General features: G+C 41.9%; 1 protein-coding gene across 2 annotated transcripts in view; it reads right to left on the bottom strand.

The window, feature by feature from the left end:
• The window catches only part of KLHDC10 (kelch domain containing 10), a 62,560-nt gene that overhangs the window by 32,580 nt on the left and 17,824 nt on the right, over positions 1–12,156 (bottom strand). Inside the window, exon 2 of one of the 2 annotated variants that reach the window (XM_040343257.1) lies at positions 2,095–2,187. The exons of the other annotated variant lie outside the window; for it this stretch is intronic. Within the exon in view, the coding sequence (XP_040199191.1) occupies positions 2,095–2,187 (93 nt within the window). The remainder of the gene's footprint in view (positions 1–2,094; positions 2,188–12,156) is intronic. 2 annotated transcript variants of the gene reach the window in all.

Genomic DNA, 12,156 nt, shown 5'->3' with positions numbered 1-12,156 from the left:
GAATTGTGTCTGCCGGTAAACTTTCCTAACCGTACTTGTTACAGTGGTAAAAATAAACATACAGTAAAACCTTGGATTGTGAGCAGAATTCGTTCCGGAAGCATGCTTGTAATCTAAAGCACTTGTATATCAAAGCAAATTTTCCTATAAGAAATAATGGAAACGCTGAGGATTCGTTCCACAACCATTTATTCATAAATCCTTCAGTTTATAGTCCATTTAAAAAGATTATAGCAATGTGATAGGTTGTGTAACCATAAAATGTCCATCCACAAATGGAAGCCTCCACAAGGGGACCAGAAGCAAAATCCCGCAGGAGCTGCAGAGTATAAAAGAAGAAAGGCGCCTCTAAAGCCCCATACACACTATCAGTTTTCCTGCAGTTTTCCTGCAGGTTTTTAAACCATCTAATATGAGGTTAAACCTTAATGCCGCGTACACACCATCACTTTATGTGATTAAAAAAAAGAAATTTTCTGTGAAGTAAAAAAACAACGTTTTTGAAACTTCAATTTTCAAAAACGATGTTGCCTACACACCATCGTTTTTTCACAATGCTCTAGCAAAGCGAGGTTACGTTCACCACGTTTTTCCATTAAAGCTCGCTTCATAACTAGCTTCTGGGCATGCGTGGGTGTAAAAACGTCTTTTTAAACATAGTTTTTTGCTACACACGGTCAATTTCTGTGAAGAAAAAAACAACGTTTTGAAAAACGACACATAAAATTGAAGCATGCTTCAAATTTTTTTTGTCGTTTTTCACAAGACATAAAACAAAAAGTTTTCCCACACACACGGTCATTTAAAGTGACGTTTTTAAAAACTTTGTTTTTTTTAATCACATAAAGTGATGGTGTGTACGCTGCATTAAGAGTTTCAATTCAAATGCAATCAGGCAGGCCCTTGCACTACATGGTTTTGGTAAACCTGAAGACAAAAACCTGCAGGAAAACTGATCATGTGTACGGGGGGTTTAGTGTAGCAATTTGGTTACATTTAATGAAGGTACAACATTTAGCAACTCACATGTTGATGATTAAAACAGGCACATCCAAGTATGCAGGCATCCGGGGTAAAGCGATCAGCATAGACCATCATCCTCACCACCGGCTCTCACCGCTATTTGTCTGCCCTCGTGACCAGGAAGACTACCCTGCAGTAGAGCGATCTGAAAGCTTTACCCCTGATGCCTGCATACTTAGATGTGCCTGTTTTAATCATCAACCATGTGAGTTTCTAAATGTGGTACCTTCATTAAAAGTGGTTGTAAACCCTTTTTAAAACAACTTTATGCTATAGGTAAGCCTAGATTAAGGCTTACCTGTAGCTACCAAGGATATCTCCTAAACCTGCACGGTTTGGGAGATATCCCTGTGTCTGTATGTGCCAAAGTCATCGGCACATGCGCACTGGGGCAAACTGAAGCAATGGCACCTATGTGCCATTGCGTCAGTCTTCGTGCGGTTACCGGAGGCTCCCGCGTGCCTGCATGGGAGTGAAGTCATCGCAGCTCCAGCCAATCACAGCGCCATAGCCGTGATACCCGGAAGTAACTCCGGGACGACATGTTGGTGGCCGGAGGGGGAGACGTGGACTTAAATCTGAAGTAATACATAATGAGCTAGTATGCTATGCATACTAGCTCATTATGCCTTTGTCTTGCAGGTTTTTTTTTTTTTTGGACGAGGGTTTACTTCCTCTTTAAATGCAACCATATTGCTACACTTAGAGGCGCCTCTCTTCTAATTTATACTCCGTTGTGACATGATGATACTCTTATATCAAGACATCCCTTGTATATCAAGGCAAAATGTATTAAAAAAATGTTGCTCGTCTTGCAAAACGCTCTCAAACCAAGGTTTTACTGTATATGCAATTTAAAAATAAATAAAAATAAATCACACTGTGTCTTTTGAAGTCTTAATTTTGTCTGGAAACAACGAAGAATAAAACGAGTAATACAGCCAAAGTCAGCATAAGACACATAAAAGCTAGAAACAAGAACACAAAACAGCAGCTAGAAGGACAGAATGGTATAAAACACCAGACAAAGAAACAGATGAACTATGTGCATGGCTGGTAATCATCACCCACCTTCTCTTAAAAACCTGCTAGGAATCCTGATGCTGGGACAGGACTGAGTGAAGAGTCGCCTAACGGGAAACCAGCGTACCTTCTTCTTAGAGCCTGTTACCACAATTACCAGCAATGAGTCAGACATACACAACACAGGGCATCAACAGACAGCAACATGAGAAGCAATAAGGAGCTGGGCTAAGACTCACATCCTTTCTAGTTGGGGAAGAAGCTATAACTTCTTGTAGGTTTAGAGGGGATTATGGTAATGACAGACATACGCTACCTAATTTCTAAGTAATGGAAAAATATTATAGTATCTCTAATAAATTGTATGGATTAAATCGAGAATGAAAATCCCCATCAAAGGAGTGGGAGGTTAAAAGCGTATAGTGTGACTGGTGGAGGGTCTATTTGGTGTTTGTCACTTGTCATCTATTCACCGTTGGATACCTTGCAGATTACACCTGGTCCTAAGAAGATTGCACTTATCATAAAGGACTTTGTTTTTTTACGATTTACGTGTCATTAATTACTCTCACTAAGGGATACTGTTACGCACTTTGTTTTGCAAAGTTATAAGTGTCATATTTACAACTCCCACTAGGGGTCACCTTTGTGCATTTATTGTTCATATTGCTAGGTAATCATTATATAAAAGTGTGATCCTAGGTAGTGTCTCTAGATCCTTTTATAAATTTAACCATTTCTACTTGAATAAATTAAAACGAGAGAAAAAAAAAAAGTGCCAATTCTTTTAAGTTGTAACCTATAGCAACCAACCAGAATCTATCTTATAATAAATCTGACTTCAGCACGGTGAGCAATAAAGTAACCATGTGCTCTGCCCATTTTGAGCATGTAGGTGCATTCTACCAACTCACTGGTCATACAAATGAAAACCTCATCGGTCCATGTATTATTTTTTACAATCAACAATGCAGCAAAAGCATACCACCTAGTTGTACAGCAGCGCTGAGACCTAAAATGAAAAAAAAAATAGTGGAATTAATCTTAAACATCCACCTTCAGGGACAGTTCACACCACATGCAGTCCAGTGTGTTTTTTTTCATCATCAAAAAGCATGGAAAGTAGGTTAGATGGTTTTCAATGGCATAGTTCACACCAGTTCTTGCAGTTCCAGTAAAAAAAAAAAAAAAAAAAAAGAAGTAGAACATGCTGCATTTTACCTGGACTGGAACGCTGTAAAAGCGCATCAAAAACACACCTACATGCATAAAAAACGCACTGGAATACACTTGTCATCTAAGATTAATAAAAAAAAAAAAAAAAAAAAAAAAAAAAAAAGCACTGGACTGTATCAAAACCGTACTAAAAACGCACTGGAACACATCAAAAACGCGCATTCAATAAAGCACCTGGAACACATCCGAGTTGCGTTTCTATGGTGTGAACTGGCCCTCAATGCACTAGTGGAGGCTTGTTTTCTCTCACACAACTGCGACGAGATGTGCTGATTGAGCGATACCACCAGGTGGATATTGACTTAAAAGCTTATTTGCCTTTTAATGAGAGTGAAAGGCAATTCAATCTGGTGAGAGCATTTCGATAGGGAAGACGGCTCTATTAAAAAAAAAAAAAAAAAAAAAAAAAAAAAAAAGCATCCGAGTGAATATACCGCTCCTACAGGGCCCCTGCCCATTAAAATAAATGGGGCAGCGCCTCCAAACCGCCCGCAAAGCTGCGTTTTTTGCAGGCAGGTTTAACCGTTTTCCGGACACCCCCCTAGCGGATGAAAATCGCGGCCAAAGCTGTAAAAGCGCCGATAAAAAATGTGCGGCACCTTACCGCCAACGCACCCAGCGCTTCAGTGTGAAAGTACCCTTTATCACAAACTTTCCTGAATTAAATCACTTTGAAGATTTATACACCATTATTTTGACAGCTGTATAGACTTTTGTACGATTATGACATTTTTGAATATTTTGTATTTTCAAATTTGATTACATCACTTGCAGATTCAGTGGAACCTTGGATTATGAGCATAATCAATTGCAGGAGAATGCTCGTAATCCAAAAGTACTTGCATATCAAAGCGAGTTTCCCCATAGAAGTCAATGGAAAATGAAAATAATTTGTTCAGCATTGACTTTAATGGCATGCAATACCGCGGGATGCGGCCAGAGCGCCGAAGAGCCTTGGAAACAGGCGAAATGGCCCGAGGACAGCTAGGCTGACCTTGGAAAGGCTCGGGAACAAAGTATTTCCGAGCATTTCCAAAACGGCACCAACAGGTGCAGAACGCCAGAAGATCCACATCACGAGAGCTCCACCGCAGACAGATTTGATGAAAACACGTTTGGGTGCAGATGCCCCTCACCCGGATCCAGCAACTAATAAATGAGAAAGTCCACCAGACAGTTTACCACGCCTGGAATGTACACAGCCAAGAGAGCTAGCACAAAAATTTCCACCCACCAAAGAAGGTGCGAGGCCTATAGCACTGCTGCTGAACTCCTTGTATCACCCTGGGGAGCTTAACATGGCATTGTCCAACTGGATCCTGACTGGGTGCCCATCAAGAACCTCCTTCCAGCTTTCCAGATATACAAAGCCTTATTGCTGGAAGCTCCAGGACATTGATTGGAAGTCAAGACTCCTCCATTGTTCAACGACCCTGGGCTGATCTCGAACCCAGGAAAACCAAGGGCACCTTTCCCTCCCAAAGGAGTTGAGTCCTGGAAGAGCAACCCTGCCAGTTTCACATAGACTGGGAAAAAAACTATCCAGCAAGTAGACCTTGGCAAATAGGCATAGCAGCCATAGTGAGGTTTTGCGATTCCTCCTCGGGACTCAGCCTAGAAATGGGAGGATTTACAACAGGAGGGAGGTCCTCTCCAGAAGTGCCTCAAAGAAGCAACTTACTGAAAAACAATGTAGAGGATGACCAAGTGCCACTGTAGCTCCAGGGGTACGTCACTAGTTAGGAGATTCTTCCTAGAGATGCGGAGCACAGACCCTATGCACAGCAACAGCAGGAAAGATGTCCTTGCTTTTACACAATTAGTGGGCTGTATCCTCAGGGTCCGCGGGGAAAGTGTGAGCCGCAATGGAAAAAAATGGACTAGTTACTTGAGGAAGGAAGGACATATTTCACTCGCCTTTGCTTCAAATGCCACTGCCTCTTGGAAACAAAAAAACACAAGAACTGCCAGAGCAGGTCCATAGAGGGGGAAGAAAAAAAAAAAAGAAGGAAGAAGGAGGACCAGCAACCATTGTAAGTGGAGACAACATCATTTTTCTCCCAGTCCCTCACCAGCATCTTTTTCTGTGTGGCGGTTTTCACCCATCTACATTGGCCAGCACAGTACTGTGCGCAAGATCTAGTCATCCTGGCACACAGAGATCTGATCGGCCACTATAAGCCATGTCTCTTCTGCAACAAAAAGCCTGCCTGCTCAAAGAGAATAGCTGAACTTCCCCTAAAAAAACCTTAGCAGAATATGGAAAGAAAGCTTGGCACAGACAATGGCCAGTGTCTTTTCCCAACACAGGACGCCACAGAGCACCACAGGACATGCAATTCTGAGGATAGGATTATCACTGGATCTAGACCAACACAAGAGCCACAAGCAGAAAAATAAAAGCCACACAAGACAGATGAGAAGTTCGGATTGGCACATTTTTTTCATTTTTACTTCTCCAGTGCTTTTGATACAATCAGGCCGGATCTCTTGGGCGAAAAGCTAGCCGTGAAACAGGTTGATGTTTCCCTTGCGTCATGGATTGTACTACCTGCCCGGAATATCGCAGTATGTGCGTTTGCAAGACTGTGTCAGAGAGGGTGGTCAGCAATATTGGGGTTCCACAGGAGACAGTTTTCTCTCTCTCCCTTTCTTTTTACAGTGTATGCCACTGATTTCAGCTACCAGAGCCTTGCCATCTTCAGAAGTTTTCTGATCACTCTGCGGTAGTGGGATGTATCAGGGATGGGGGGGGGGGGGGGAGAGACTGTTTATAGGTAGGTCTGTGGAGAACTTTGTCAAATCATCTGCATCTAAATGTGACATGACAAAGGAGCTGGCTGTGGATTTGAGAAGGAGAAAGGCACCAGTGACCCCCATTTCCATCCGGGGAGTGGATGTGGTAGAGTTATAAGTATCTAGGGGTGTGCATAGATAATAAGCTGGACTGGAGTAAGAACACTGAGGTGCTCTATAGGAAAGGCCAGAGCCTCTTCTAGTTTGAGGAGACTGAGGTCTTAACATCTGTCAAAACGATACTGAAGAGGTTTTAGGAGTCTGTGTTGGCCAGCCCTTTCCTTTATGCAGTGGTATGCTGGGGCAGCAGTCTTAGGGTGGCGGACACCAACAGACTCAACAAACTAATTCGCAAGGCCAGTGATGTTGTTGGATTAGGACTTGGAGGCTTTAATAACTTTGTTGGAGAGGACAATGTTGTTCAATTTTGGACAACGCTTCCCACCCACTCCACAATATACTGGTCAGTAAGGATGAGCTCCAGCGTGTTCGTATGGTACACGTGCAGAGCCCGCCAGGAAGTCTGCACGGCGCTGCGCTAATCACAGGCAGGGAGACATTTCCCGATCTCTGCAGCCGAGCATCGGGACAATGTCTCCCTGGCTGTGATTAGCGCCGCAGCGCCATGCAGACTTCCTGGCGGGCTCTGCACGTGTACCATGCAAACACGCTGGAGCTCATCCTTACTGGTCAATCTGCAAAGTACCATTAGTGACAAAGTTTTATGCACCACAGAAAATATTTTTGCCTGAAGCTATCAAGTTATTTAAATTCTTTCCTGTGAGGGCTGGAGGTGAAGATTTAAATATGGTTTAAGACAGGGCTCGACAAATTCCGGGCGCCAGGTCACCATGGCGACTAGAAATAGGTTCCTGGCGACTTGGCTTGGAAGGGGGGCAAAAAAAAAATGTTTTTATTTTTTTTGGTGAGCTGGCGCCATCTGGTGGTGAGCCGTTGGTATTACAAGTTATTACCACCAGATGTGAGCTGGCGCCATCTGGTGGTGGCCGTTGGTATTACAAGTTAAGCATTACAAGTTAAACAGCAATTCTAATGTAATTTTTCACTATTTTCACTGCCATCTCCTTCCCTCTAATCAGAACCCCCAAACATTATATATATTTTAATTTTAACACTCTAGAGAAAAAAATGGCGATCATTGCAATACTTTGTTACGCCGTATTTGCACAGCGGTCTTACAAGCGCACTTTTTTTGGGAAAAAAATACACTTTTTTTAAATTAAAAAAATAAGACAACAGTAAAGTTATCCCAATTTTTTTTAAAATTGTGAAAGATAATGTTACGCCGAGTAAATTGATACCCAACATGTCACGCTTCAAAATTGCGTCCGCTCGTGGAATGCCAACAAACTTTTACCCTTTAAAATCTCCATAGACGACGTTTAAAAAATTCTACAGGTTGCATGTTTTGAGTTACAGAGGAGGTCTAGAGCTAGAATTATTGCTCTCGCTCTAACGATCGCAGCGATACCTCACGTGTGTGTTCGCTTCTGCGCGCAAGCTCGTTTTCTGGCTCCTAATTTTTTTAGCTGGCTCCTAGATTCCAAGCAAATTTGTCAAACCCTGATTTATGGAGTGACTGGACATAAAATACAGTGAAATTACAGGTCCACTGACACATTATTAATAGGATACCAAGCCAAACTTAACAATGAAAAAAACAAAAAGCAAAAAACACCACACTAAAAAGGCAACCATGTATTTTTTCTTTGAATTCTGATTTAAGTGGAGAAGGATTAGAATATCTGTTGAGTTTTTATTGCTGTCCATATCCCCATTAGGGCAATTCACCCTCTATTTGTTTACCATCATCACCACCACGTGAAAGTGAAAGAAAATCCCAAATTTTGGGTTGTGACCAGAACAGGGAGAGAGGGAACATTTTTTTAAAAAGGAGTACACTAGTTCTGGTGAAACAGGTGACAACAACAAACCCCCTCACATAAAAGGGTTTTTCTAACACTTCCTGTTTTGGCTATGGGCTATTGAAAGGAAATCTCCCCAGTTGGACACCAATGAAAAAAGAAAAAAAAAAAAAGCAAAATCGAAGGATGAGGTAAGCGAAGGAGGACTTCACTAAGGTAAAGGAAGCCATTTAGCAAAAAAAAATAATTGTATCTTTACAAACATTTAAGGGGGTTGTAAAGGGTCGTCTTATTTTCTAAATTGGTTCCTTTAAGCGAGTGCATCGTTGGTTCACTTACCTTTTCCTTCAAATTCCCTTCTAAATGTTTTTTTTTTCCTTTGTTTGAATTTTTTCGCTTCCCGTTTCTCCTCAGCAAGCTTTCCACCATCATCCGAGCGGTGGAAAGTCATTTAGAACAGCTAACTGAAGACTTTACTGAGGAGGAACAGGAAGTAAGAAATTCAGACAAAGAAAAACACATTTAGAAGGGAAATGGAAGGAAAAGGTAAGTGAACCAACAATGCACTAGCTTAAAGGAACCTATTTAGAAAATAAAAAACAAACCTTTACAACCCCTTCAAGTCTCCCTTACTCGAAAAAGAAAAACCTACCTTTGGTAGGAATGATTAAAATTAGAACTAAAGTAGCCCGGACTCCGTGTATAGACACTTACCCTATTTCCTCCAGAACTGGGTTTCATACTGACTCACCAAGAAGGTTACTCATCAAAGAATTGATATGGTTGCTCAACGAGCATCATAAAATGTGCACATACATTAGTTAATAGTTATCTTGTTACACAAGCCTGTTTATCCACTGCAAGCGAGGTTAAGGTAACCTCAATCAGAAGATCCATGCATGTTAAGTGGAATGCAAAGCCATATATAATTAAAGAACTAAATCCATTTCATTTACCTGCTGCGTTATCACAAGTATGAAAATTCAGATATTTTATATGTATTTACAGCCAACAAAAACCATTAAAATTAGTGCAGCTTACCAGTGCTTAGATGAGGCAGCTGTTGGGCCCCTTTCACACTGGGGCGGCGTTGGCGGTAAAGCGCTGCTATTTTTAGCAGCGCTTTACTGCCAGTTTTGCGGCGCTATTTTGCCGCTAGCTGTGGTGTCCCATTGTCTTTAATGGGCAGGTGCGATATAACCACCGCTCCTTCAACCCGCCAAAGATGCGGCTAGCAGGCCTTTTTTTACCGTCCTGCTAGCGCACCGCTCGAGAGAGAGAGAGAGAGAGAGAGAGAGAGAGAGAGAGAGAGAGAGAGAGAGAGAGAGAGAGAGAGAGAGAGAGAGAGAGAGAGAGAGAGAGAGAGAGAGAGAGAGAGAGAGAGATATCCTTAAAGTGGTTGTATAGTTTTAATTTTGCTGGAAAGCATGAAATCTGTAAAAAAAAAAAAAAAAAAATCACCGATCTCATGATTACTGTTGCTTAGCGATTGCGACTTTGTTTACTTACGGGGACCCAGGCGTGACGTCATCACATCGCGCCCGGGTCCTCCGATGGTCATAGAGATGACTGTTGACCACAGCATACTAGCTCATTATGAAATACTTACCTTAGAACGAGGCATCTGTAACTTACCTGGTCCACGCCAAGGTAGCCGACATGTTGCCTCTGCGTGTCTTCTGGGTATCGTGGCTCCAGCACTGGAGTGGCTGGAGCCGTGATGTCGTCACTCCCACGCATGCGTGCAAGGTCTGGAGTCTGCCAGGCCTTCAGCCGAGAATCCCCTGTGCGCATGCTCATTGCAAGGGGAATATCTCCTAAACCGTAAAGGTTTAAGAGATATTTTTTTACCTACAGGTAAGCCTTATTATAGGCTTACCTGTAGGTCAAAGTGAAAAAAAATTACTATACAATCGCTTTAATATTTGTGTTACAAATATTTCAGCAAATTTACAGTCATGATTAAAACATTGTGTTTATGTCTGACCTGCAGTTGACACAATGGCCTTTAACCACATCAATACCAGCCCATTGTAAAATGACGTCCACAAAGGACCTCTAACGATCCGGGTGGACGTCATACGACGTCCTGGGCTTTGTGGGGGGGATATCTGAATGATGCCTGCAGCTAGAGGCATCATTCAGATATCTTTCTCTTCTGCCGGCGATTCTGCACAACGTAAGAACGATCATAGTGGCAGTTCCGCCGCTAGATCGTTCTTACAGGCGGCGGGAGGGGACATCCCCTACCTCCCGCCGCCATCCGGTGCTTCTCCAGGCTCTCCCGTGCCATCGGGGGCCCGGAGAACGAATTGTCCGGCACTGGCAAGAAGCATAGAGATGACTGGTGACCAGATGGTCACCAGTCATCTCTATGACCGGAGGACCCGGGCGCGATGTGATGACGTCACGCCTGGGTCCCCGTAAGTAAACAAAGCCACAATTGTGGCTGCAAAGCAACAGTAATCATGAGATCGGTGATTTTTTTTTCCGCCGATTTTCATGCTTTCCAGCCTGGAGGAGAGATGTGGGGTCTTATTGACCCCGCATCTCTCCATAAAGAGTACCTGTCTCACACATTCCTATTACAAGGGATGTTTACATTCCTTGTAATAGGAATAAAAGTGATGATAAAAAAATAAAAAAAATAAAAAAAAAAAGAAGTGTAAAAAAATAAATAAACATGTAAAAAAAAAAAAAAAAAAGAGAAATACATTTTTTTTTTTTTTTTTTTTTTTAAACGCCCCTGTCCCCAGTAGCTTGCGCGCAGAAGCGAACGCACACGCAAGTCCCGCCGACATATGTAAACGCCGTTTAAACCACATATGTGAGGTATCGCCGCGTGCGTTAGAGTGCCAGCAACAATTCTAGCACTAGATCTCCTCCGTAAATCTAAACTGGTAACCTGTAAAAAAATTCAAAGCGTTGCCTATGGAGATTTTTAAGTACCGAAGTTTGGCGCCATTCCGTGAGTGTGCGCAATTTTAAAAGCGTGACATGTTAGGTATCTATTTACTCGGTGTAACATCATCTTTCATATTTTACAAAAAAATTGGGCTAACTTTACCGTTTTGTTATTTAATTCATGAAACTATTTTTTTCCAAAAAAAAAAAAAAAGGCGTTTGAAAAATTATTGCGCAAATACTGTGCAAGATAAAACGTTTCAATGACCGTTGTTTTATTCCCTAGGTTGTCCGCTAAAAAAACATATATAATGTTTGGGGGTTCTGCGTAATTTTCTAGCAAAAAAATGATGATTTGTACATGTAGGAGAGAAGGGCCAGAATAGGCCCGGTATGGAGGTGTGTATAAAAGCCCTGTATGGATACAAGAGGTATATCTATAGCCAAGCATGTCCCATTAGAAATCTCCCATTATCCTCGTGCAAATTTTGCCTTCAACTCAGATTCAGAAAGCTTGATATAAAAATGAGAGCGCCTCAACACTAGTGGTTCACAACCCCGTCCTCAAGTACCCCCAACAGGCCATGTTTGCAGGTTTTCCTTCATCTTGCTCAATGGCTTGGCATTTTGGACAGCTATTACATCCAATAGAAATTCTCAAGACATGGCTACTTGAGAACACTGGCTTACACATCACAACTGAAATACCAGCACCATCTGCTACAAAAGCAGCATGCTATGCAATTTTTGGCAGTGCTCAGTGTTATGCAACTTCCATTTGATAACTATATTAACAGATATTGAAGTTCCTGATGTTCCCTTTGGATCAAAGCCTTTGCCTAACAGAGACCACAGGCACTCCATACATGCAATACTTTTCTCTTGAAGGGCCCGGCTTATTTATTTCTGTGGCGGAGTTATTTCATTTTTATTTCTTCTTCTTGTGCCTTTCCCTTCTTTTCTGTTCTGAAAAGGACTCCCTAATGTAATGATACTAGAAAACCACTTGTTATGTAGTCACAGCTGTTTTCTGTATTTCGGATGTCTGCTTTGCAATCTGACGCTTACACAAATTCATGCAAATATCCTTTCCATTTTCCATCTAGATCTTTGCGTGTTCTGCGTTTTGCAGGGAAATGTTTCTCTTTCTACTGTGTTGCAATGTTTGAAATTAATAAAGGACTTTAAAAAGTAAAAGCTGTGCTACTTACCAGGTACAGGATCAAATCCTAATCACTAAAATCAAAATGTCATAAAAACGTTAACAGAGCCGACCTCAGGGCTATCT

Source organism: Rana temporaria, chromosome 3, assembly GCF_905171775.1.
Source record: "Rana temporaria chromosome 3, aRanTem1.1, whole genome shotgun sequence".
In the NCBI taxonomy this organism is placed as follows: Eukaryota; Metazoa; Chordata; class Amphibia; order Anura; family Ranidae; genus Rana; species Rana temporaria.
This window is presented reverse-complemented; position numbering and strand designations above follow the sequence as displayed.